At 44.7% G+C, this 26,832-nt stretch overlaps 1 protein-coding gene across 3 annotated transcripts in view; it reads right to left on the reverse strand.

Annotated features, from left to right (window-relative positions):
• Positions 1-558: 558 nt before the first annotated feature.
• The window catches only part of dtx1 (deltex 1, E3 ubiquitin ligase), a 45,621-nt gene continuing 19,347 nt past the window's right edge, over positions 559-26,832 (reverse strand). For 2 of the 3 annotated variants that reach the window (XM_019276563.2, XM_019276557.2), the window contains exons 3-10: positions 18,911-19,658; positions 11,072-11,133; positions 10,749-10,910; positions 7,376-7,437; positions 7,091-7,249; positions 5,971-6,132; positions 4,800-4,889; positions 559-4,723 (exon numbers count right to left, since the gene is read on the reverse strand). In XM_019276563.2, coding sequence (XP_019132108.1) covers positions 4,499-4,723; positions 4,800-4,889; positions 5,971-6,132; positions 7,091-7,249; positions 7,376-7,437; positions 10,749-10,910; positions 11,072-11,133; positions 18,911-19,658 — 1,670 coding nt within the window. In that variant the 3' untranslated portion in view covers positions 559-4,498. The remainder of the gene's footprint in view (positions 4,724-4,799; positions 4,890-5,970; positions 6,133-7,090; positions 7,250-7,375; positions 7,438-10,748; positions 10,911-11,071; positions 11,134-18,910; positions 19,659-26,832) is intronic. The other variant, XM_027278256.1, reaches the window with a different exon arrangement.

Raw genomic sequence — 26,832 nt, forward strand, 5'->3', positions numbered from 1 at the left:
TTACAGGAAATGTCATTACGAGTCTGACAGATCCCAGAGCAGCCTCAGTGTCGTGGTTACCACGCCTCCCCTTTGTTCAGATGAATAATTTAATCAAACCGGCGTAACCACAGACTTTACAATGCAACGGGAGTCAAAATCAAATGTTGAATTATGCCTCACAAACAATGTTCCTCCCCGGCCTTATTTAAATGCTAATGAGGGCAGTGATGCACCACAGTCTTCCCTGCTGTAGCTCTGTCATTAGGCATGAGAGGAGGCAGGGCAGGAGGCGAGGTTCAGGAACCAGGACTAGGAGCAAGGCTGACCCGTCTGCTGCTGGGTCAGAGCTGAGTTGAGCATGTGAGCAGCCTGCTTTAGTATGCACCAACCACAGCATCAACATACAGCAGCCAGTGACAGAAAATGACCATAAAGCAAATTTACTGCCAGTTTTTTCCAGCTCCAGCAAAGCTCATTTATATCCACATAACGAGGTGGTGGAGCACAGAGCTGCCCGGGGAGCAGGAGATGGAGGAGGACATGCTACAGAGAAAAAAACAACGAGCCAAGGTGACAAAAGGTCAAACTACCCCCCCGTCGAGGGCACATTTATTTTTCCACGAGAAACACACAAACATGCAACAAGGTCATCACAATTCCATAAAGACCGATAGATTAAGAAGCCCTTTAATAGTTTGATCAATGTCTCTCGATATCTTGCTTTTAGTTTCTCTCTATTTTATTTTTTATTTCTTTTAAATATGTCGACACTGCCGAGGAGAAATCAAACCACAGAAATCATGATTTTGAAAAATTAAAACGGGCACTTAAAAAATGCAAAACATTCAAATGTTTCACTCGTCGTCGAAAAGAGCGAGGAGAGCAGCCAAACGCCGCCTCGTCCTCGGTCCGTGGAAATCAAAACCTGACAAGAGGAAATGAAAATCTCTCTAACTAACTGGAGTAAGATGCAAAAACCACAGTGCTAAATCACCAGAAGACCTGGGTGATATCTCTAAAGAAGCTGTGATGTCTTTATACGCCAAAAAAAGCTATGCATTGTCAATAAACTTGCTCACAGTTTGGTTAACATGCACCTCTAGGAGAACATTACTGTATCTTTTAAAGGACATGAACCGAAGATTCGTTTACTAGACTCAACATCCACACACACACACTCGCACACACAGATACAAACACACAACACGAAATGTTAAGGTATTATTTTAGAGGGAGTGAAGTACAACTGTAAATACCTCACACACGTCAGGACATTATCGCTTATAATCGAGTGGAAAATATGTATGGAATGAATCTTCATAAGAGTAATAGAGCAATGTTCATGTAATAGTTCTTTTAGAGACAATCATCATTCAAAAAGAAGACATCAAAAATATATGTTTTCTAATACATAGCATGTGAGCGTCCTCTGGTCGTGGAGCTGGAGGTAGACACCCCACAAAGAAAACATCCACCGTCATTAAAACAGAGAAAGAAAATCAGCCTTCTTGCTACACATAAATCATGTATTACATCTTAAAAATAGTAAATTGCATAAACACCATCTCTCTCTCTCTCTCTTTCTTAATCAGACAAATACCAACCCATGTTTTTCTTATTCGCCGTTCCCATAGAAGTCTGTACACACCTGAAAAGTCTAAAGGGCCTGCATCACGTTCAGAACCACAAGGCCGACACACGGAAAAAGGAAAAAGTCGAAGAAGCAAATATTTGGATTTCTCTTGGGGTTGATGAAACTTCACTTGACGTGGAAAAAATTCCCTGATAGGTTGGAAGCATTCTCTCTCTCGCTGTCCCCCCGTATTATAAAGGGAGTCACAAAAGTTTGTTGAGATGGAAACAGGCCGAACGAATGACGACTGGGTCGACGCCTGGGTCAACAGCCTGGGTTTGTTTTAGCCAGCGGAGTTTAACACAGAATACACAAGGCCGTGAAAACTTTAAAATCTGAAGCATTTCTCTAAGACATGAAGTACTCGGACATGCTTTGGTACATTAACTGGCTGTTTTAGAGGCGAAGCAGCACAGGTCGGACTAACGTAAGGTCAAATTCTGTCAGAATTATTAAAGATTGACAACATGTCTTTACTTCCTCTGACTGAAGATGAAGTCAAACCATCTTTGGAGCCACAGACTGAGCCGTAGTGATCACGGTACATCCAATCAACTTAATCATGACTTTTCTAACATCAAATAACGAATTAAAACAAACCTCTGCTGTTATGTCATCCGTATTTATATACAGTCAATGGTCAGAATTTCAAAAATCCTGAATTGCGTTCATGTAAAGACACAGTTGTTGACACGGCCTTTAAAAAAAAAAGATTTCAGTGGACTCAGATTGACGACTGACTGAGGTCAAACCCCACTGATCTGTTCCTCCGCTTAGCTGAAACAAACCTGAGAATTATTTGCAGCTTCTGTTCGACCCAGGCGCCGTCTTCATCTTCAAACCGAGCAAAGATCGCTGACTGCATCCATTCCCATGTCCTGGACAAGTAGAAAAAGAGAAACAGCCCATTTCGAAAGGGGGGAGGAAGGGAACGGTCATCTTCATGCTGCTAAAGCTCCCCCACCAATAATAAAGACACACTAACTGTATTTATCGGGAGTCCCACGCGGGATCGACTACACAGATTCTACATTAAGGTAACGACAGCAGCATACGCTAAGACTACTTGTAATATAAGACGTCCATAACATGTCGTACATATTTCAACAGTCCCTGACATCCTGACAACTTCATCTTTGCCAGATTTTATGTATTCATGTTAACATGTGCCTGCGTATAGATATGTGGGCCAGTCGATATCTTTATATTTTCTATATAGAAGAGTATAAAAATAAATTAAACTTACACCATCGACTCAAATTGAGCTTGAATTTAAAGGTATATCACATCTGCAAATGTATATTATATATATATATATTTTTTTTTTTTCAAAGTATCGCAAGCCAGTTTATAAACAACAACTTAAAAAAGACAAAGTTGCAATTTTTTCAAACAACCGATTAAACAAAACTGTTGCCTCAAAGTGCTATGGAAGACTATGATTCACTCCAAGAATTAAGCTCACAGCTGGGCGCCCACACGACAAACCTTACATCAACCAACATCCCACGCTCATTAAAATTGATCAGATATATTTATGGAGAATTATGCAGCACTGGGTTTTTATCTCAGAGGAAAGAAAAAATCACAAGATCTCCATCGAGGACCCTCAAAAAGTCTTCAGCTCCCAGCCGACGACATCCCAAACCAACGTTTGCATGGAGGAAACCAAACATCAGGATCGACCCCAGCTACTCACACGGGGAATAAGATGTCTCACTGCTCGCTATCCAAGCGGCAAACAGCAAAACGAGCTCACCAGAGACGAGGAGATGCATCTCCAAGGAAAACACTGTTCCCAAAGAGGGACGTCTATCTGTGAGGAGCCGTGTTCAGCGTTTCTCCTCAAGGACTCCAAGCCGGGGGGATATTAACGCCTCAGGGCATGCGATCGCACACTTACAACCTCATGTATGGTCGGCATGATGGATCGTGCTGACGGCTGGGTTTAGCTCCAACAGGGAGAAGAATAATGCAGGCTTTATATTCACAGAGGTCAGCGTCATAAGTGTGTCAACAAAACAAATGAGTTTAACCTTGGAGCGTAGCAGAACCCCCCGATTCACAACCTCGGCCTCGCAGCCGAGCATCAAACTGACCGGTGAGATGCGTTCGTTTCATCTGCTCCATGTCTCCTCTCATAGACGGTCTACAAGGTTAACCATACAACATATCACCAAACACTAATATTTCACAGCCGTCAGCTCTCTGGAGTCATGCACTACAGGACACGCTTTCATTTTACAGAACCACAGACCCAAGATCAGGAGTGGGAAAAGTTTCACCACTTGTTACAGGACACTAATCAAATATTAAAATTTTTAAAAAAAGGGAATAATCGATTTGAATTAAGGATGCTGAAATTCTCTTAAATTTCTCTTCACAATATCAAGCGACGGCCGACCTATGGACAGCTCAACCTATTGCCCAACATTCATGATGCAGCGTTAGTCTGGGCCATGCATTCTGGAGCATTTACATAATATGCCTTTGTATAGGTTTGGCCCCTGGTCGTTTTTGCTCTAAGTGCAGAGGAACGGCTTCGGTTTGACTCTAAGATCTACCTGCAGCTACCGACGTCACTTCCTCCACCTTCTTCTTCAACCCTCTGAGAAAATTTGGCATGAACACAACATGCTCGAGGCATGGATCAAGAGACATCAGGGGGAATCTTAGGTTATACAAATCAAAGTATTGATCATAACCGCGTCATTTGTTTAGCTTCCGTCGCTCTCGTGCCACCACGTCTGCAGGGTTTTTTTATTTGTGGGGAGTAAAGAGTTATCGGCTGCATGTTGGCCCGTCATGCAGTGTGCCTATTCTCTTTGGGGGACGGCGAGGCATGGTGGGGTTTGTGTTCCTGTGTACCAGCTCAGCTGGACATCAGTCCTTCAGGTTGTCCTCGCCGACCCCCTGGGCCGACAGCTCTGTCAGGACGTTGTCCAGGTAGTTGGGGTCGGGGTAGCCGTGGCCGGTCAGGTTGGAGCCGAATTCTGTCTTGTGGTGAATCTCGTTCCACACCACAGTGTCCGACTCGCCCGTGGTGCTGGACGTGCCGATGGTGAAGATGAGGCGTCGGTCCCAGGCCATGATCAGCAGCTTCAGGACCTGGAGAGACAGGAGTGGTCGGTTTCTAATGCTCGCTGAGGCTTTCAGAACGAGACGGAGCGGCGTCACAGCTTACCTTCCTGCCTTTCTCGTTGTCAGGGAGGTAGCAGTGTCGAGGGAACCCTCGTGCACTGAACTTCTTCCCCGGGTTGGGGTGCTCATTGGTCTGTGGAAATGTCAAGAACAAAAAAAAAAAACACATTACAACTGCTTCTCGTCCAATTACAGTTTAATCATGTAGAAAATGTCAACAGCACCCACAGGATGAGCTTTAATGTTCATGTTGCCCCATTGTGCAAATCACTTGAGTAATGTGCTGCTGTGAGTCTTCTACTTAAACATCATATTTAAAGTTTCATTAAAGGGTTAGTTGTGTGGCTGTATGACGTACTTCTCTGTGATCGGTGTACTACCTGCTGCAGACGGCACGAGAAGCACGAGCATATTTGAGCAAACTAAAAAACTAAAAGCACCAATATGAATAATAATAATTATAAAATAATCATTTCATGCCCTTTACAACAGGAAACTAAAGTGTTTAGATCGACCTATGAGCTCGTCAAAGAGCACAGAGCTGCTTTTGTTTGTGTAACTGTGTGACTTTGGTGTTTTAGCTTCTGTGGACGGACTCTGGTGGCTTTGGAAAGAGCGATGACCGCACTTCAATCAATCCAAACTATCCTTGCATCCACAGGTGGGTCTGCAATCACCACCCTTTTCTTACCCTCCACCTTTATTCGTGAAGGAATCGGCTGCATAATTTCCTCCTTTCACGGGACAGATCAACAATCCAATCTGAATGTGTCCATGCAGAGTGAAGTGTATTGTCTTTACTTTACAGTATTAGAAACAGAGGCTTTGCTGTAGCGCTGCTGTGCTGACCTCAGTGGTCAGCTCCAGTATTTTCAGTCCCCTGGGAGACTAAACCAGCTCCTCTGGCGGATAAAGGTCAGTTTATTGACTCTATTAAAGCTCCTCTCAGCAGTGAGGATGAAATACGCAACCATCGCATCTCACCAACTCAAATCACGCCTGCAAAGCGTTCTGTCTTTAACTTTCACAGGATTTAGGCTCAGGTTTATTTTTATTTTTGAAATCAATACGTCAAAGCGTCTTATCCCTACACCTTCACCTTCCTGCAAGAGCAACCGACAGTCAAACTTAAGCAGACGAGCAGCAGTTGTAGAGACAGTGGATCAGGGTACAAAAGCAGCATGGTGGATTTAGCCAAGTGACACGGTTCTGACCTGGATCCCGGCAGGAATGTCGTAGACGATGCGGATGCTCTTGGAGTCTGGGTAGCCGGGCAGGCAGTGAGGGATGACGTGGTACTCCATCTTCCCAGGAGGCTGCGTGCCTGTTTTCTCCCCATAGATGGTTTTGCATGTTGGACACTGAAGACTTCCATCCTGGTTTGAAGACAAATCATTTGACTTAAGGTCTAGTTGTAGCTGGCCTGGACTAAAGAGTATCTGCAGATTTGTTGAGATTTCCACACGGACGTTTAATTTGTTTTGCTTGAATCAAACTTTCATTTAAAGGACCAGTGTGCAGGATTTGGTGGCATCTAGTGGTGGAACAATGGCCCTCACCTTTCCCTTCCGAGCATGGAGGAGAAAAGGTGGCGCCCTGTCTAGATCCATGTTTAGTCTATTTTGGACATGGTGCATATGAGTCTGTAATATTCTGTAAACAGAACCTCCTAAATGTGACACACTGGACTTTTAAAGCTGCTGTTTTGTGGACTTTTAGCTCATTGTTTTGGTTCATCAAACTTTGTTTCCAGTGAAAAATAACTTGACAGCAAGAAGAAGTAACCGAGCTAAAAGGAGCAAAGTTAAAAGATCTGATCGGTTGTTAATGTCGCTCTGCATCTGCTGGATGTGCAAACAAATAAACCATTTTCTAACATGGTAATGATAACATGTCGATGCTGCCACCAGGTGGTCAAAAAATCAACTGAGACTACTTTAAAAAAATTCAACGTGCCTTTTCAGAAAGAATGTCCTGATCACTTTCTACAGAAAAAATGAAAAAATCTTAAAGATGAGCACTTCAAACTCTGGACAAATAAAGCCAAAACTATCCAAGTGGGTCTTAATAATAATAATAATTAGAACACTAATGATTGCTCATTAAATCTGCTTGTAATTGCCTCTTCTACGTGTGCTTTCATGCAAACAAACGCGGCTGAATGCATCGTTTGTAACGATTTGACAGATCTGATCAAACAATAAGATCCCCATCTGTCCACGCCGATACCGAAGCCCGATCATCTGCCCGTCCCATCACTGCAGACGTCGCAGGTTTATAATTCGAGCCTGCAGTGACATCATAACAACGTCTGGCTCACGAGCCTTTACCCACCTTATTGCCATTGTTGTACATGGCCACCAGGCACAGCAGATGGTACATGTGCCCACACTTGCCAAGTTTGCCCACCAGCTCTGGCTTGATGCCTTTGTGCTGCAGGACGCCTTCATAGCCGGACGACATGACCAGCCTCTCCATGCAGATGGTACAGTCCTGGAATAAACCAACCGAAATGCTTCATCTGCTGTTCGACGTGAAACTTTCACACGTGGTTAAGGACATCAAACTGCGACAGAGTGCATCTGCTGGTGGGCAACCAAACTTTTTTGTTTTTCTCACCTCGTCTGGCACCACTTTAATCTTCTCTGTGTATCTTCGCACCACATCCTCTGGGTTTTTTCCTTGTCATAGAAGAAATCATAAGAGACGTGAGATGACCATCAAAGAAAAAACTTACTTCCACCCACACACCACAAGTAAATATTTAAAAAAATGGCAAGACGGACCACTGGAGAGCATTCGCCTGTCATGTGAACACAAGAGAATAACAGCCAGATCTTGATGGATGACACAACTTTCATCAGTTTCTGTGGCTACTCAGGCCCGGGCGTGGAGTGTGCATGTGAATAGAGTGTCTGTGATGTTGAGGAGGAGGAGGAAGGAGGAGTAGGAGGAGGAGGAGGAGGAGGAGGAGGAGGAGGAGGAGGTCACCTTCAAACTGGCACATAACATCCAGCTATCCCCGCATTCTCTGATAATCCCCGTGTGCAACCAGGCTAGCATGGCTGAGAGCACACCCACAGCTTACACCCCTAATACGCTTACAGGCAACCTCTTTCCCCCCCGGAGCCTTTGTTTGTTCATTTGAGGGACAGCCAGCGAGAACAGAGGGAGGGAGAGCAGTGGAAAAAAGGGAGGACTGAGCAAAAAGAAAAAAGAGAAAAGTTAAGGTGGTAAAGACAAAGAGCTCTGCAGAGAGGAAGCAGAGGCTCAATTATGCGTTTTACACTCTTGCTACTTGATGGCTTCATTAGTCGGATCAAAAGCCTCTTTGACCTTTGTCTGAACGGGAAGCAGAGCGGGATAAACCCGAGTCTCCCCGCACGAGGAAAAGCTCATCGCCATTCCTCGCACAGCTCCAGCATCTCTGAGTTCACGCTGCTCTGTCTGCAGAAACACAGGCACATACGAGGCTGCACATCTGGCTGCTGCCTCATTACGGATCATTTAAAGGCCCAGAGGAGGAGGAAGCTAACACACACAAGTGTCTCCATAAGTCCCCATGTTCAAATGTTCACAGCAGAAACAAACATGTTTACAGCCTGGTACAAAAAACAGTTTTGGTCTCTGTAGCTAATGTCCCCGTTCATGACAACTGTACTGAGGGTGAATTTATATACAACTCACCTGTTCACGTTATATTAAGGCTTAAAGTTATGGCCATTCACTGCTGAGTTTTTATGTTACTTTTATCTCTGGTTCTTATTTACTGTACAGGTCATATCTACTTTTACTGCAACTGCTTTTTATCCTATAGGTTCTTTTCTTATTTGTTTCATTGTTGTAGTTTTATGTTTTTACTTCTCTTTTAATTTCTAGTTTTTCATGCAACTGCTCTGTTGTCTATTTCTGTTTGTACTCTGTTCTGTGAAGCACTTTGGGCTACAATTCAGTATGAAAGGTGCTATATAAATAAATAAAGTTGAAAGTTGAAGTTGAATTTACATTAACGTAAGCTTATATCTTGCTGATGTAAATACTTCACATTGATTAGTTTTAGCTTTAAAAAGCTGAGTCAGTCTCCATAAGTCCCCATGTCCAAATGTCCAACTTCACAGCAGAAATAAACATGTTTACAGCCTGGTACAAAAAACAGTTTTGGTCTCTGTAGCTAATTTCCCCGTTCATGACAACTATACTGAGGGTGAATTTATATACAACTCACCTGTTCACATTATATTAAGGCTTAAAGTTATGCAGGATTAAGAGCGTGGACGCTTTGATTGACAGGTAGGTGCTATTATAGATGGCTTATTAGAGCAAGCAGGCGTCATTCAACCTGCCTGAGGTCCACCGATGATGATCCACATCTTTGCCAACGTTGTGTTTGAGATGTTTCTCCTATAGGCTAGGAAGGCGAGGATGACGCGTGGAGATTGCAGGAGATTGAGGCTGGCTCCAGAAGTGAGTCAGTCTCCATAAGTCCCCATGTCCAAATGTCCAACTTCACAGCAGAAATAAACATGTTTACAGCCTGGTACAAAAAACAGTTTTGGTCTCTGTAGCTAATTTCCCCGTTCATGACAACTGTACTGAGGGTGAATTTATATACAACTCACCTGTTCACATTATATTAAGGCTTAAAGTTATGCAGGATTAAGAGCGTGGACGCTTTGATTGACAGGTGGGTGTCACCATACTGAGCTTCGACAGAAACATATGGGTGATACTGTCTTACTCTGTCTGCTGTAAGTTGTGTAAGAACTTTTTGATTTTTCTTAATTTAATCTTCACCACACACCAAAATTGAGCCAAATCCTGACTGACTGCCATTTCCGGCATCGCTCCAGACGTGGATTTAACCAAAAGCAAAAAACTGAACGCGTTGGCTTTACTGGCTGGACGAGCTATCTTAATTAAGTGGAAGGATTCTGCCCCGCCGTCCCACGCTTACTGGATTAAAGACACCGTGTCTCCACTTATGTTTTTACATCACTATGAAGTTAACTATTAAGTTCGATGACTGCTAAAGTATATGATACATTTTAACCTAATTTATCCAGAATTTAGAACAGATCTTCTGCAGTCAGCTGTGGTTGTCTGTGGGTTCAGTTCCAGTTTTATTCATTATTAACAGCCAATAAAAAGACATTTGAAAGAAAGTGCACCAACTGAACGTTTTATCTATAATTAATAATAATTACAGACTACAATCCGTTGCAGGAACCTTCCTATAAATCCCTTTAAAGTAAATCTGTGAAATAAAGTACTGCTGCATCATCATCTCCACAGCAGTAAGTCACGGCGAGCTCTGAAGGCTTGAAGAGGACAGTCACGGTGCAGGGATGGAAATCCAGCCAGCCTCACTGATCAATTAGGACAAAAACTCCCTCGGGGAGGCCCGGCGGTTTCCACAGCGTCCATCGACCAGCACTTATTCAAAGCCCAAAGCCGTCCAACTTAAAGCAGCAGATCCTCTGAAACCAGCTCAGTACAACCGTCCTGTGTTAATCACTTTCCTCACAACGGCCTCTATCAATCTGCATGTAGTGTAACATCTATAAAACGGTTACAGTAACACTTCCGCTGCATTTGCTCGTAAATCTGAACCAGCAATCATCATTAGATTTTTATAGGAGCTTTTTGAAAGGTGCACAAATGCTTCGCTAACTACGGCGAACTTGGGTGCGGTTAGATTTATTGTTACACCCTCATGGAGCTTAATTAGGAGGCATTTAAAGAACAATTACGGCCCCTTGATCACAACAAGAAACAGCTTTGGTTTTGGTTTGCAGGCGAAACAACAGACTCACAGACAGCTGATACGGAAACATCCTGCAAAGCTTGGCAGGACAAAGAAAGTCTGCTGTTGTCAGTGGTTGGTCTATTTCCTTTCCTCAGTGCATTTCACATTTATTCATTAGCACACTATAAAAATAGAACGGCTGCATTTCCTCTCCTCCTCTCCCTTCCTTCCTTCCCTCCTTCTTACCTCTCCTCAGGTGCTTTTTCTTGGTTTTGCGGCGCATGCCGTTGATCCCCGGCACAGGCTTCATGTCGCTCTTGTTGATGGGTGGCGGATGCAGTATGGGCTTGGGAGCCCGAGTCAGACAAACCGGAAGACCTGCAGCGCACATCAGGATACCTGTCATACCTGATGCATGTGTACAAGTACGCACACAAACACACACGAACAAACAAACACACACAGACAGAAGAGTGGAAAAAACACTGATTGAGAACGTCTTTTCAGACCAGTAGGAGCTGACTTTCTAGCTGTTTTCTAAGCGGATGCCATGCGGTGAATTGTCTAACCTGCTAGTGCTGGGTGCACGGGTCCAGATCCAGTCAGGTTCTTTACTGGGAGAGCGGGAACCCTGCAAGAGGAGACAAAGACTTTGTTTTGTGACTTGCTTACATCGTACATTCATTCAAGGTCATGCTAACAGAAAATCGATTATTTAGAAACACGCCTCCTCTGTCCTTTAGGGATGTCGTGCCAGTCCATTTTTCTTCATTTTCTAAAAACAAAATCTATATTTTTCACGTTCTTCAAACGGCCCTTTGACCTCTGAAATGGACATTAAATTGCCCTGACTGTGCACCGCGCCACAGCTGAGAAAACTGGTTGGGATCGGCTCGGCGCACCATAAAAACACTCGAGTTAAAATGTCACATGTGCTCCATCACAGAGACGGAGACGAGCGCGATGGGATGAGACAGCCTGACTCATGGACAGAGCGCCGCAGCAGAGGCTGATTCAGGATGACATTTCGGGGAGGCTGGAGTTCACGGCAGACGCAGACGACAAAGACAGTTGACTTCTTCAGAATCTGTGGAGCAGAGCGGGCGAGAACACTCGGGGCATTAACATGAGCGTACAAGTCAGTGAGTTTCTTTTCAGAGAGGCCGGAGAACCAGAAGAATGAAGAATGTGCCGAGCTCATGATGTTTTATTTAATTCTTATTGTTCGTGAGTTAGTCTGGCGTTCCTGGGCTGACGGCGACAGAACAGCAGAACTTCAGAAACAAGTTTCGTTTCCTCGGGTTAAGTGTCAAAGTGAATGAAGTCATTTGATGGAAATGTTTCGTTAATTTAAATCAATATCTTGTTAACAGCTAAACGACAGAACATCAAGTCAAATCTCAGCTTCAGGATAGAGCAGCCCTCCTTTTAGACGCTTTATAGCATCTTACAAATGATTCTGTCAGTGAGTGATGAATGACTCTGATCACTGTTAGATCACCGTTTGTGTTTTTAATAGAAAATGATGAACCATCTGCACCGGGAGCAGAAAGTGGTGGAGGCCAAACCTGATCTGGAAGAGAGAGAATATCTTGTGTTCATGCTGCACATGAACTTAATAAGATGATTACACGTCAGTGTGTTTGCAAGTTTAAAGCCTGAACAATAGGTTCAGTGCAAACCTGCAGGGCTGATGATGTTTCTGTGTCTTTAATCTCTCAGCTTTACCAAGCTAGCCTGATTATCATAAATGATTCTGAACTTTATGATGACTTTGCCATGCAATGAGCCAAAACTCCCCCAGAAGTGAAGCCAGAATATCTGTGTCCTGGTGCTGGCTGCAGCAGAGATCATAAAGCTTAAAACATGGGACAAACTGAAATATCCAAGTTTGTTCAAGTGCTTTAAAATCATTGTTTGATGCTATAAAAAGGAGGTTTTACATCCTGATTTACAGTTTACAGGTTGTATGGATGGGATCTCGATCACTACCGTGGAGACTCTGGCTCCAAATGGCGTCACCAGCCCAAGATGGCAGCACCACTAACTGGGATATTTTTGAGAACAAGCGCCATCAGCTATCTGCTGGATGAAAGATCAAGATGAAAGTCACATGAAATGAGTCTCTCTCTCACACACACACACACACATTACTGCAGATACACTTCAGAACCTCTCTGCTCTTTCACCATGAAGCGGTTGAGGTCTTTGGCCCTGCAGCTCCCGGGGCGTTTCACAAATCCGCATCAGGAGACTACTTTGATATTAGCGAGCGCCTCTGTTTCTGTGCCAGGGGAAGCCCCCTTCAGTAAGCTGAGTGCAACAACAAAGAGGGGCACGAGGCCTGACCGAGGCCGATCTGTCCTGTCGGATCTCTGGTACGGGATTCAGATACACTGTGTCTCGCACCAGTGGACCAGACAGCAGGATCAGCTGACTCCTGCCGAGTGCAAGACTGATGGGAGTCCAAATAAATGGAAAGTACAGTGATGTGCAGTCGTGATAAACACCTTGTGTCAGAATGTCGATTCAGGGGTGTGAAACCATGACAGCTTCGAGTTCAGCTGCAGGATTTAGTTTCAAGCAAAGACTCCAGCGAGAGATTTCACACCTCCGACCCGAGTTAACGGGTGAGGTCGCCTGCTGCAGCCTGCGCTCGTAACAAAAACCATGCAGGCGATACTTCCCGGCACCCGGCTGCCCATCGCCAGTGTTGGGCAGTAACTGATTACATGTAATCAGATTACAAAAAACAACTAGAATCTGTCTCATCTTTCTTTCTTATTATTATTTCATAAGTAATAAGTGATATCAGTCAAGATAATGACATCAGTCATGATATCACAATGCTTCTACTTTCTGTCAACATACTGACTCACTTACATTCTCTAGTTTATGTCATTATAAACTAGAGCTGCAGCTCCTCAAACATGCAGGTTAATAATTAGTGATTCTAAATCAGGTGTAGGTATGATTGGTTATTTGTCTCTATGCTTCAGTCCAGTGATGAACTGGTCAAGGTATACTGGAATCAGCCGAAATTATGTCAAATTTTTAGGGCTACAACTTTTTTTCCAAGTACAAGTTAGAGTAATGCAAAAGTATTCAGATTACACGACATTTCTTGTGTGCAATCTGACCCACCGCTCAGTGAAAGTACAGGTTCGTGTCAGAGGATTACTCTGGCAGGCGGAGGAAGTGACACCTGATCAATCGTGAATATGAAAAGTAAAAAAAAAATTATGAACGTGAGACTCAATAAAAACAAATTAGGTGCAGCCCGGCGGGAGAGCTCCGCCTCCATTTAACCATCAGGCCAGAATCTAATCAGAACACCTGGTGAACAAGACGCCTCTTGTTTTATGAGTGTGTGTATAATTTAGGTTGTTCACAGAGAGAGAGCTGCGATCAATCACTGATCAATCATTTTCATTAAGCACACCAACACACCCCTATAAACACACAGCACAGAGGAGCTGTGGAAGATCTGTAACATGATTCATAAGGAAAGGTGTTTCATCTTTGTTACTTTCCACTTTTAGCAAAAATAAATATGCAATGTTGATGAAACAGCTGTGTGAGCTGATGATCTGATCATCAGACACACTTATCTCCACTTTTATGGAGATCCACATCCTGCAAGTGATGCAAAGCTCGTGATAACCCATCTCTGCACTTGCAAAAGGCTGCACTCTTAACCAGCCCGTCAGACCTGTGGCGTGTAGCGTGCAGCTGCCACCCTCCATCTCTCTTCGTGCACGCTGCTGTAAAGAAATGTGCAGCAGCTCTGGAGGTGCTGACCCTGTCTTGTCCTGGCACATGCCTCCACCTCCTCGCACTCCCCGCTGACAAGCCCTGAAGCTGGGGTGACTTCGAGGGTTTAACTCCTTGTCTGAAACCTCCATCATCACCGCTCTCCATCAAAATCCAGTAATCTCTAATTTCTACGCTGAGAAAAATCAGTGATCCTGAACAATAGGCTGCGTTTGGCTCGTGCTCATTATGACTCATCATCAGTGTAAACAAGAGCAGACCTTTCCGCCACGACGCTGCTGCTCCAGCACTCGAGTTCTTAACGAAGCGCACGCAGCGAACCGGACTGAACCTCGTCACCTCTGCATTTCTTTCGCCCTGCCAACTCTAATGTGTGTCTTGTGTTCACTCCTTTTGCTAACCCTGCATAAAAAATAAAACCCAAAACCTCTGATAGAGGACAGTGGCCTGTCTTTGCTGAGAAATTTCCTGTGGCTGCACTTCCCACGTCTAAACTGTAATATTCTGACCTAAAACCAATGCAATTAAGTGATAAATCCAAGCCCTCGACTCATTAACACCACATTAATTACGGCCCTCTGTCAGGTCAGGGCATGAGGGTCGCTGTCCCTCTTCTGTTTCCTGCTCAGTGTCATCCATCCTTTCCTGAGGGGGATCTCCAGCCTGCCTCGAGGACTTAATCAGACTGAGAGCGATGTGATTCCCCGAATAGAGAGAGAGAGACCACATTAGGCCTAGTTAGGAAAGTGCTGACGGAGGACTAATATCTCCTCATCTGTTTATTATGCACCATAAAGAGAGTGAGAGAGTGAGAGAACTCCAGGAGTGCTTAATTGCATATTGATGTGTGAGAGAGACCGAGCGCCTCTGCTACACGCCGACAACGTGTGCAATGCACTTCACAATGCACCCGAAACGCCCCGAGAATTAAAAATAATGACGTTAAGATTTTGTTTTCAAATTGCATCAGTTCGGTCCAGATGAGCTCTCATGATTTATTCATTAATTTCAATTTTAATTTTGATCTCGTGGTGAGCGCCGGAGCAGAGCAGAGCGAGCAGCAGCAGCAGCAGCCCACCAAGGGATAATGATCTCTGCACACACACACACACACACACACACACATACACACACACACTCCTTTTCTCCTCTTTGTCTCCTTCTTCTTCTTTCGTGAGTCTCATGGTTCACCTGCACCTCTCAGCTCTGCAGAGACGACAGCAAAAAAAGGAGAAATTGTGTCTGAAGGCGTGCGGCGCTGATTTCATGTCAGTTAAATACCAAAGCGTGTGTGAAGAAAAGTGCACAGGAGGAAGTGGTTTGACTGAGAGAAAAATCCCCGGAGAGCTTGTGAAATTCTCTGTCTGTTCATTCCAACGCAGAATAAAAGCGTCTTTATGTTTCAAACAGACGATTTCATATTATTACTCCACGATCAAATCAAATCAAATCAGATCCAGAGACTGTGATTAACATATGATTTTACCAAAATGCGTCACAGGGTGGGAACATTTATGAGTATATATTAAAATATTTAACGCTTTATTCTTCTTAACTTCTTAATTCACGATGTAATCTATTCAACATTTGTAAGTATGTTTACAACACGGATATGTGTTTGTCAGCTGCTCCTGTGTGCAGGCTGCTGTGAACCTGAACACACAGTTACACAAACATGAAATATGTCTTCATAGGAGAACTGTTGACAAATACTGCAAATAGTAAACAAAAATAAAACTACAGAGTGTTATAAACAATGTATTATTAATGTTTATAAACTGCTTGTAAATGCTGAATATGAAGTTTAAGTAAAATGGATAAACATATGTTTACATTTTATCCTGTCATTTTCAATTATTAAGTGATAGAAATCAAGATAATTATATATTTTTTTAATATTACAATGGTTCTACTTTCTGTCAGGAAAATAATCAGCAACTGTTTTGATCATTTTTTGGGCAGAGATGTGAATCTTTGCTGCATTTCTCTGTTTTATGTCATTATAAACTAGAGCTGCACATTTTTATAGAACTCACCTGTTCACATTATATTAAGGCTTAAAGTTATGAATGATATGATATTATGAAGTCGCGGAGACTACGTTTTAAGACAGTCTGTGGCTGCAACTAACGATTATTTTCTAAATGAATCACTGGACTATAAAATGTCATAAATACTAATGAAGGTTGTTGTGTGTTTCAGACGTCTTAAATCATACACTGTGTACGTGTGTTCCTCTTTCTCACACGTTCTGTTTTCACTTCTCTAATGTGACTCTGTTGCTGAGGCTGGCAGGGCGAGGTAACGCTCGGGTCAATGTACGAATAGAGGAAGTCGGAGCAGAACGAGGGTCGGGGACAGGTCACAGAGGCGACATTTAGATTGGTTGACTGCTGATTAAGCAAACTAAGAAGATGTTATGATGCTATCTGTATCTATGGGGGAGGTGTCCGAGACAGCCCATTAAAACAATGTAACAGTTAGAGCTCCTCAGGGAGCCTTTTCCTCTGTAAGCCCTGTGTGTGTTCCTCTGTTAAACCTTCTTGTACAAGAACAATAAATCCAACTTAAACTTTGATGCTTTGAATCCAGTCTTCCTTGTTGAAGGGTCATTTGAACATTCCTATAACAAAAGGTGATCATTTTAAAAGTTTATTTTTGTCTAACACCCAAAGATTTTCAGTTTAAGAGGATATAAAATTGTCTAACACCCAAAGATTTTCAGTTTAAGAGGATATAAAACAGAGAAATGAAGAAAATCTTCTGAATTTTAATAAATAATCTTTGATCGCAGCCCTACTTTTAAGTTTCGAAGTACAGACAGAGTGTCAATAATCTGTTGTTCTGACACATTTTCACAAACCACAGGTGTTCACATGTAAAAACAGGTGTTGGTGTGATTCAGTGGGACGTGTCAAACCCAGTAAGAAGATAAACGGACGTGTTTACACAAACCAGCAGATGGTGCCACTTCTAATATTTGCACGTAATGACAGATGCATGAAGCAGCACAACCCCCCCCACCCATCACCATCAATTACAACCCACAACCAGTGGTTTCCTGAGACAATAATAAAAAAATAATAATCAATATTTGAACAGACTTCATCATCAGTGACACACGGGTCACGCTGTGTAAAGATGAACCCACTCACATGCACGTGTGTTTTTTTTTGCATGATAACGTCGGAGACTTGTTTGTGTGTGTAAAGCAGCGATCTAAACTCACGCACATGAACCACACGGCGTGCCAGATACCTTCCTTGTACCCAGCAGCAGTTATATTCGGGTGTGGGTGTGTGAAAAAGCAGATCTGATGTTTTACATTCTGTGTGGGTTCCTCTGTTCTGTGTCTGCGAGCATTGCTTGTGGTAATTTACGAGGGAGTTCACATTTCACTTTGTGTGTCCTGCTGCGTGTGTGTTAACCACACTCCATCCTGTACGTCGAGCCGCTCACCTGGGAACGGACGCACTCTGCCTCAAACCCCCTCGTCTCTTCCTGTCGTTCTCAATCTTTCTGCCTCCACAAAACAAAAAGAAAAAAACAACTTTGTGCCGAGAGGTGAAAAAGTCACCGTCTCATCCACGGCTCTCCACGAGCTTTCACTGAATTCTTAAAATACAGAAGAAGAAGGTGTGAGTAGGCCACCCTATGCTCACATATAGCTCTGCAGAGAGACACACGTCTGAAACGTATGAAACAAGGTCACGGCCCGCTATGATGAACATAAACCCTGTACGTTTCCTTTCAGTGACACAGAATTAGGCCACGGAAAGTAAAAGCATGCACGCCCGGGTGAAGGACGGTATTATTCAAACATGCAGTAAGTGTGTCTCTCCCCATGAGCGGCGAGAACAAAATGGAATCAAATTAGATCAGGAGAGAGTTTATTTTAGTAAAAGAAAGCAGGATAGGGGGACTGAAGTATCGGTTACAACGCCAGACACACTTCTTTTTTTTCCTCTGCTCCTTTCGCTGAATCGCTCAGAGGTCAGAGCGCTCTGCTGAAGCTCCCATTTTTCCTTGATCCATTATTCATTCTTCCCCAGTGGAGCTCTGGCTCCATGGCAAATAGGTTTCCACAGCTACACCAGAGCACGCTTCACACATGTCAAACTGCAGTTACACACACACACACACACAAAGATCCAGATACAACGTCAGACCCTTTCACATCCCACGAAACAACAACCACAGCGCAGTGAGAGAGTAACAAATTATTTCAAAGCGGTGGCGACAGAATGATCGGAAGAGCTGCAGTATTTCACGCCTATCGGGGCCAACATAAGCTCATTATGGAGCAGTAACCATGGCAAACACACACACACACACACACACCAGAGAGGCGGTTTCTTCCTCGGTAAGGGAGAATCAGGCTGGACCCGAGGCTTTCTCTGCTGATCCATTGATCAGCACGGGAGAAAGAGACAGTGGAATACAGCAGACACATGCAGGGTGAAGCTTTGTCTCTTTTGCTTTTTATATCCTCCCCCATTTCCTCAGCTGAACTGTAAACTCAACCGGATCTGAGCACTAACGCTGGTGCTACAGCGAGTAACGGGGCGACTGCACACTCCAGAAATTAGAAAATAAGAGGGGGGATGCATGAGTGTGTCTGCAAACATCATTACCCTGGTGGGATGGCTCCTCTGGCAGTGGGCATGGAAATGCGCTGGGTGCCCGGCCGGTTCAGGTTGTTCTGTCCGTTGATGGTGAGAGCGTGGTGGCCATGGGCGGATGAAAGAGATGGCATCACGGGGGAACAGGGGAAGTTGGCAGTGGACAGTGGCAACTGCACCTGTTCAGCTTTGGCTTGCCCACCTCCCACACTTATGTTATTGTTGTTGGTGCCGGAGGAGGCGGATGTCGGAGACCAGAGGGAGGTTCCAGCAAAGGTGTTGCTTTGCCGCACCACAGTGAGAGATCCTGGAGCACCCGGGTTGCCCACTGTCCCTCCGTACAGCTTACGCCGCTGAGAGGCCAGAATAGCATTAGAGGCCGCTCGCGTGCTGTTGACCAGGATGCACTGCTGGCAGGAGCACGGTTGCCCAGAGCTGGCTCCCACGGGCCAGGACTGCGACTTGGGGATGGACCCCATGATCAGCGGGTAGGCCAGATCCATGCGTCTCCGCAGGCGTCGCTTGCGCTGGCTCTGCCTGTTGGTCTGCGACATGCTGTTGAAGTCGATGAGGTAGCAGAAGCCCAGAGAGGTCAGGTCGAGCCACGGGTGCTGCTTCTCGTAGGCGTTCTGGATGGTGACGCAGATCTCCATGTCGTACGGCGTCCACGAGCCGTTGTCGTTCTCCCACTCCCACACAACGCCTTTCCCCGGGGCGGACGACGGCTCGTAGAAGTTCCTCTGCACCGGTCTCATGGTGCCTGAAAGTAAAAGGACAGAAGAGAGAAGGAACATGAGGATAATAAATAAAAGATCACTGATGATTAATGTGCTGAACAGACCGACGACAAACATGCAGACTGGATTTTTGACACCTATCATGGTGGCATTAAAGATTCAAGTCCATTAACCGACTTCTCTTCTCATTTTTAAGCTTTTTAAAAGTGCACTCCAGCTTTTTCTGCTGTCACACAATGTGTCACTTTCATAAAATGAGGGAGGCAGTCGGATGTAATCGGACGTATTTATACAAACTTTGAAAATTAGATGGTTGTTAGAAACTCCTGCAGCTTTACAGATACAGAACGCCGCCTGCTTTTCACCATTTCATGACATTAAAACTCTCCATGATGAGAATGTGTCATTATGTTTTGCAGTTAACGAAGTAACCTACGTAAACGTACGATGATAAAATGGTTAGATTAACGGTGGTGTGAGCCTGAGGTCAGATGCATTTTTAATGTTGCTTCTGTTTCAAGCTCATCAAGTCAGCTAACAAGTGTCGAGGCAGCAACTTGACCAACTGCTGGAGATGAGGTGCAACACTTCACTGCCTGCCCGAGGGGATAAGGCTGCAAACTGTGGCGTTAAGTCAGAGTGATGCAAGCGGTGTAACGAGCGAGGCTGCACGCGCCAGAAGCTCTGACTGTGCATTAAACTGCGTGCATGGCCATTCAGGAACAGCGTACCCACGATCCCCTGCTGTCTCACTCTGCACAGGAAGATGGTGGAGCGCCTCTGCTGACGGCCACTCAGCTCCCACCCCCATTATAACACAATTACTGTAGTCACATGGGGAAACCAGGCCACCTCAGCCTATCCATCTCCTCCCCGCACGTCAGCAAAGGTATCCAGGCACCTCCTAATTTAACGGGTAAATGCACACTCCCCTGCCAGGGAGGACCAGGGTGATAATGGAGCGATGGGAGTGTGCGCAGGCGATGAATGGGTTGTGGGAATGAGTAGAAGGGTTGGTGGGCAGCGGTAACCTCCTCTGGGCTCCAGAGAATAAAATGCATCAGCAGAATCAGCAAGTCTGACCTTGAGTCTCTGCTGCAGACTGCTGCTAAAGGACTCGGCTTGACGGCTAATTTCATTTGGAGCAGCTGAGAAACCGCACACACACACACACACACACACACACACACACACACACACAGATGACTGCTCAGTGAGCCAGCTGCTTGCGTCTCTCACGTCTTCCCTCAGTCAGCCGTGCACAGCTTTTCTCTGCCAGTTTCCGTCCGTGCATGCTCGCGGCTCGCTTGGTTTTTCTCTCATGATAATCATGAAAATAAAAATGATTTTCCCTTAATGGATTTTCAAAATAAAACACTCATTGATTCAGTGGAAGGCCACCGCGATGGGCGAGCCACACGTCTGAACCCTTTATCAGCGCGGCTCCTCGGGGGGATGCATTAGGCTCAACACTTTCAGTGTTTCTGGCCACGATCAATAGCGGCACAGCTCCGCGCAGTCTTGCTCTGTGGTGAGTTTAACACGAGATTCATAAATATTTCAACGCGTGGCGATGTTTTATTCCCAGGCTTCAACTTTGATGTGGAGAGACAAACAGTTGCTCTTCTCTGAAAGCCTGTTTAGTACTGCTAATTGTTCATGAGAGCTCTGATGGAGCCTGTTGCATGAAATGTGCTCAGCTGAAAGATTTTCTATAAACAGGTCCAGTGGGCTCGCGGAGGGCCGGGTGGGTGTCTGGCAGATTTCTTCGCTGTAGTTAAAAGTGAGGCGAGGGCCAAACATCGCTCAGCACGTGCAGGCCTGCCTCCAGTTTGTGAGGCTCGTGCAGTCGCGTCTGAGTCACAGAGATTCGATTTACAAGAATAAATACTGAGCTTCGTTTAACAAGGTGCAGTCCTCAAATACTCGCCTAACAGTCCGGATTAAAATGATTGATCAAACTGAGCCAATTTGTTTTCAGCAAAAACAGATGAAGCAGGAATTTTGCCCGTTATAAGCTTCTTGCACACGTGTAATTAGATCAATTTCTCCCAATGCTTTTTGTTTCTGTTGGAACTGGGCAGCACTTTGCTTCCACCTCCCGACTGTGCCCAGATAAAAGGTTTGGATGTAATTCAAACTGTAAGCCCACCCAGCAGCAGAATCATGACTGTGAAAGTAGCAAAGTCGATTGCATAGTGTAATGTTTACTTAAGTAAAGTACAGTTACGGGCAAATGCTGAAAAATGAGTTGTAATTCGTTACTTCCACCACTGTTAATAAGTGAGTTTTAGAGCTGCTGATAGGTGGCTGCAGTTCCTCTAACGTCCACTTGAGGCTGGATCCAGAAGTGAGTCAGTCTCCATAAGTCCCCATGTTAGACAGCAGAAATAAACATGTTTACAGCCTGGTACAAAAAACAGTTTTGGTCTCTGTAGCTAATTTCCCCGTTCATGACAACTGTACTGAGGGTGAATTTATATACAACTCACCTGTTCACATTATATTAAGGCTTAAAGTTATGCAGGATTAAGAGCGCGGACGCTTTGACTGCCCACCTAGGATGAAACCTGTGAGTGATGTTGCAGGTTCGTCTGTCTGTGGCTTCTGTGTGTTTCCAAAATGCCAAACTATTCCTGAACCGAGGAGTCAAACCCTGCTGGATGTTTATATTGTTACAGGTTTGGCTTTCTTTCTTGGTGTTTGAGTGTTTGACTTCTGTTTCCATCAGCAGTGAGTTTTCTAAGTACAACACTATTGTTTCCAGTTGAAACGATGGCCAAAACTATCAAAATAAAACCCAAGTTCTAACAAACTTGGTTAAATATTTGCATTCTTCTGCGGGGACTGTGCGAGCTGCTGATCGTGGACCTTGAGAGGAAGCAGCAGAGGCCACGACACCAACACACAGAAGTCCTGGAGCCTGATTTATTCCAAACATGCCACGTGAGCCTCTGCTCACTCTCATTCTGCTGTGATTCACTGCTGCACACACAGAAAGCCAGGCCTGGGTTGTTAATGTTCTCCCTGTGACCCTCCATGCTCTTCCTAACAGGAAACTAAGAGAGTGGCCACTTCCTGTCTGACCCTGTGTGCCTTCTGCAGCCATCTTTCCTTCCTCTTGTCCTCACTCCCTCATGATGTCCTCCAGCTGTCCTTGCCCAGCGACAGCGTGTTGAGCTGTAGCTGTGTGATGTATTGCCACGTCAGGCTTCGCTGTGGGACTCTAACGGCGCCGTCACGCGGGGGCCAGGTGGGTTCAGGGTGAGCTTGGCTACCCTCTCGCGTCTCCGCTGAGGGGTGTGAAACTTCGTGCAGTCTGTTCGCCGCGTGAGGCCGTGCCAGTCTGCGGCGTTGATGGCGTTGTTTTCCTCTGGAAGTGTCTGAATCACTCTTTTAAATGGAAGGACACGCAACATTAAGCTGCAGCATCCTCTGACTGCCCTCAGAGGCCTGCTGACGGGAAGGATCGCAGATGAAACCGATGCTTCGTGCTTTTATCACTTAAAACAATGTAATTAAATCACATATTGCTTTTTTAAAGATATACAGCATGGCCTGAAAATGTAATTTAACTTTAAAGAAGAGCTCCGGATTCTTTTAATAAGTCAAAAATAATGTTTTTGTTTTACACAAAACATGATTATCATTATCTCCTCTCGTACAGTGAATAAAAATAATAAAAGAACAGATAAGGGAACGTCGTGTCTTTGTGGGTCCAAATCTTCTTCTCTCCTGCTCGTCTGGGGAGTGAAACTCCTTCACTCCGCGCAGCGAGCAGTAAATCTATCCAAATCTGTCGCTGAGCTCATTGATGTGTGTGTTCCTCTCACGCTAACACCTCCGTGAATGGAAACAGTCGCTGATGTGTTACCACAGGTAATACCTGAGCAGCTGCTGCAGAACGTGCGAGATCCAGGCTTTTGTTGTCACATAAACACACTCGGAGGGAGGGGGGGGAGGAAGGTTTTGTTGTCATGGAAGCCGTTTCCCTGGGGCTGGGAGTAGTGGGAGGAGGTGGAGGATGAGGAGGTGGAGGATGAGGAGGACGGGGGGAGGGGGTTGCCCGTATGTGAATGCTCCTACTACTCCTTTCCCTGAGCGCAGTGCCAATAGAGTCAACTCCTCCTCCTCCGCTCGCTCGTCTCATCTGCTGCTGACGCCAGCTTTCCCCTCGCTCTCTCTCTCTCCTCCTCCACGTCCTCCCTCCTGGCTCCTCACCAACACCGTCGCGCTGAGCCATTCTTCACATTTTCCACTCTGCCACTCACTGGACCCCGTCCTGCTCTCACACAACGCTCAGCTCTTGGACAGAGAAGTAGAAATTTGTGTCACTGAATCAAGGCCCACAACTACCTCATAGTTAATACTCCCCCTCGCGCTGGTGATGCTGCAGTTGAAGGAGAGGCAGACGAGATCAAGCTCTTATAACATATCCTTATAATTGACAAGCCTCATCAATTTCCCCCGGGGCTGAGTTGAGCCTATTAGAACATAATGCTGCATTTTTCCTGTTAACTACAGAAGGAGAGAGGCCAGTAACAGGTCCAGCATCGTACGGCTCGATGCCGTCTGAGAAGTATTTAAAGCTCCCTAATCTGTGCTCTCTGCTGGAGAACAGAAAGCACCCCATTCATTAAATATTACCGAACAGATACTGTGTTTGCACCATTATAGACAGCAGAAATACGGACGTCGTATCCGTGACGTCACCCACAGGTTTCCGCATGTGAAGGTCAGTGTGGCGGCTCTGGCTGCTACCACCATCCCAAAAATCTGCAAAGACATCGAGGCGGGTTGAATGTTTGTCTGAAAGTTTGGGCTCTCTCAGAGATATGCAGCAGATGTTTGTTTCAACTGATTTCACCATTGAACTGGTAACCACAGCTTCCCCAGGCTGCCTTAAAGACATCATGCACTCCTGAGAGTTGTTGAGTGAGGAGAAACTAAATAAACTTAGTGAAAGCACTACGGCAAATTCTCAATCATTCAGCAGCAAATGCAACACCTTAGGTTGTTTCTTAAATTGCGTCACGGCATCGCTGCAGCGGAGGCTCGTCCCGACCTGTGACGTGAATCCAGTGAACTCAAATGCATGACGAGGATGTAGCAGAAAGATATTTATGTGTCCAAAGAAACATCAAACAAAGAGGAGAAGATGATAACTTAACACAACATGAAAAAACCTGAACACTGGACTATGCTCTTTCACAAACTGAACAAGACGAACTGACAGAAGACGAGGACTATTTCTACATGAGGTGAGTGAAAACAGGTGAAACATCACACAAAGGGAGGAAGTCAGGGTCTGAAACGAGCGGGAAAAGGTGAGTACAAAATAAAACAGGAAGTGCTTAAAGCATGAAACACTGAACATGAACATGACTAACATTAACACAACGTGGTTACTCCGTGTGTCTGAAGTCTGCCAACATTTAGCAGCCGAGTTTTTGAACAATGTTTCAACTGACTTCACTAAATTTATGAAAGAAGACGCCTCATTCATGGTAAACATGTCAAATTTTACAAATATAGTACACAGTAACAAATATATATATATATATGCTACTTCTTTGTTGCCCAAGCAGAAAGTCCCCAGACTACCTTAAAAAATGCACAATTTAAGGAGTCCTCTACTACAAATTCTTAATTATCTGGGCATTCTTCTTCTTTCATTTTTCTGCAAAGTTATTTCCTTTGTTTGTGTAAAAATCATTGTTTCCGTTGGCTACTACAGTTGAGCTGCCGGGTTAAAAACAGAAATGCATTTGGTTTCTGCAAACTGGAATGATGTGGAGTGAGATCCAATCACCAGTGAGCACTCAAGGCCCTTTTTAAAATCAGGTGTAAGACTTAAAGCTGTCCATGTTAAAGCTGCAGGTAAGCACAGGTAACACCAGCTTCTTGAATTCCTGCCATCTGTTTCTTAGCTGGTTACGTTTCCTTTCCTCACAGACAGTTAGTCAAACAGAGACGACATGAGGTCAGTTTCCAGGTCAGCTGTGACGCTCACTCACTGTGCAACAACTGAAAATGTACGAGCTCCTTTCTGGACTCATTTGCAACAATTGTCGCTGATCACAGCCGGAGAAATTCATGACAGCGGAGACAGAAACGTCACGGTGGATCAAACACACACTCCTCCTTTCACTGGCTTTCTGTTGTCTGAACAACAAAGCGCAGCACACACCGCATTGTTCTCGTCCTTCTTTCACTTTTACTTCAGCAGAAACCCTTTTGTATTCTTGTTACGTCGACGGTGACCTCTCTCAAACTACATAAAGCAGAGAGCTCCTTCTTCTCCAAACAAGTGCTGAAGTAATTCATGGAAACGGAGGAAATCACAAGCTTATGTAGAACTGAAATACATGCACACACATCAAATAAAATAATTATGGTGTAAGATGCTGTTTTCAGCCACACTACAGTAGCAGCACGGCTCCATGGACGGTAATGTTGGTCTAAATATGGTCACTTCTGGCTCCGAATAAAACAAGATGTTGCAGTACGTTTTCAGTTCCAGCCCGTCGAGTTTGAAATATCACAATAACTATTGGTCCAACTGTCCACGCTGTCTCGCTCTGATAAAGTTTTCTATGTACATTCATGTCCCCAAAAAGGACGAATCCTACTGACTGACTGGTTTTCTACAGACTGTTCCTCCTCAAATAATCGAACAAATTGAGATGAAATCTATCTAGCACAGGCGTTCATGGTGCCAAGAGGATGAACTCCAGTAGGTTTTCTTCTTCTTGCACCACTTGTAGATTCAATTTTTCATTAATCAAGTGAAATATCTGAACACGTAGACTGGCATTTTACAAGCGGTGCCATCATTGGGCCAAAGGAAAGACCACTTACACCTCGGACAGAACTCTGCAGCATGAAGACCAGACCAGAAGACCAGACCAGAAGACCAGCACGTATAGCCTCCTTTTTAAAATCCTTGCACTGGTTGGTTGCCCGTTAGTTTTAGAATTGATTTCAAGATTGTCTTATTGGTTTTTAAACCACCGAATGGCTCCAAACTATCTTTAAAACACGCTACAAAGATATGTACCAAGCATGTTCCCTCAGATCATCGGACTCCTGGTCCTGTCCAGGAGCTCCACGACGAAAGACGGGGAATCCGTCTCCTGATCTGAGACATTTAAGACAACTTAACACATCTTTTTAGCCTGTTTGGCCTAATTTTAC

The sequence above is a fragment of the Larimichthys crocea genome, chromosome III (genome assembly GCF_000972845.2).
Source record: "Larimichthys crocea isolate SSNF chromosome III, L_crocea_2.0, whole genome shotgun sequence".
NCBI classification, from domain to species: domain Eukaryota; kingdom Metazoa; phylum Chordata; class Actinopteri; family Sciaenidae; genus Larimichthys; species Larimichthys crocea.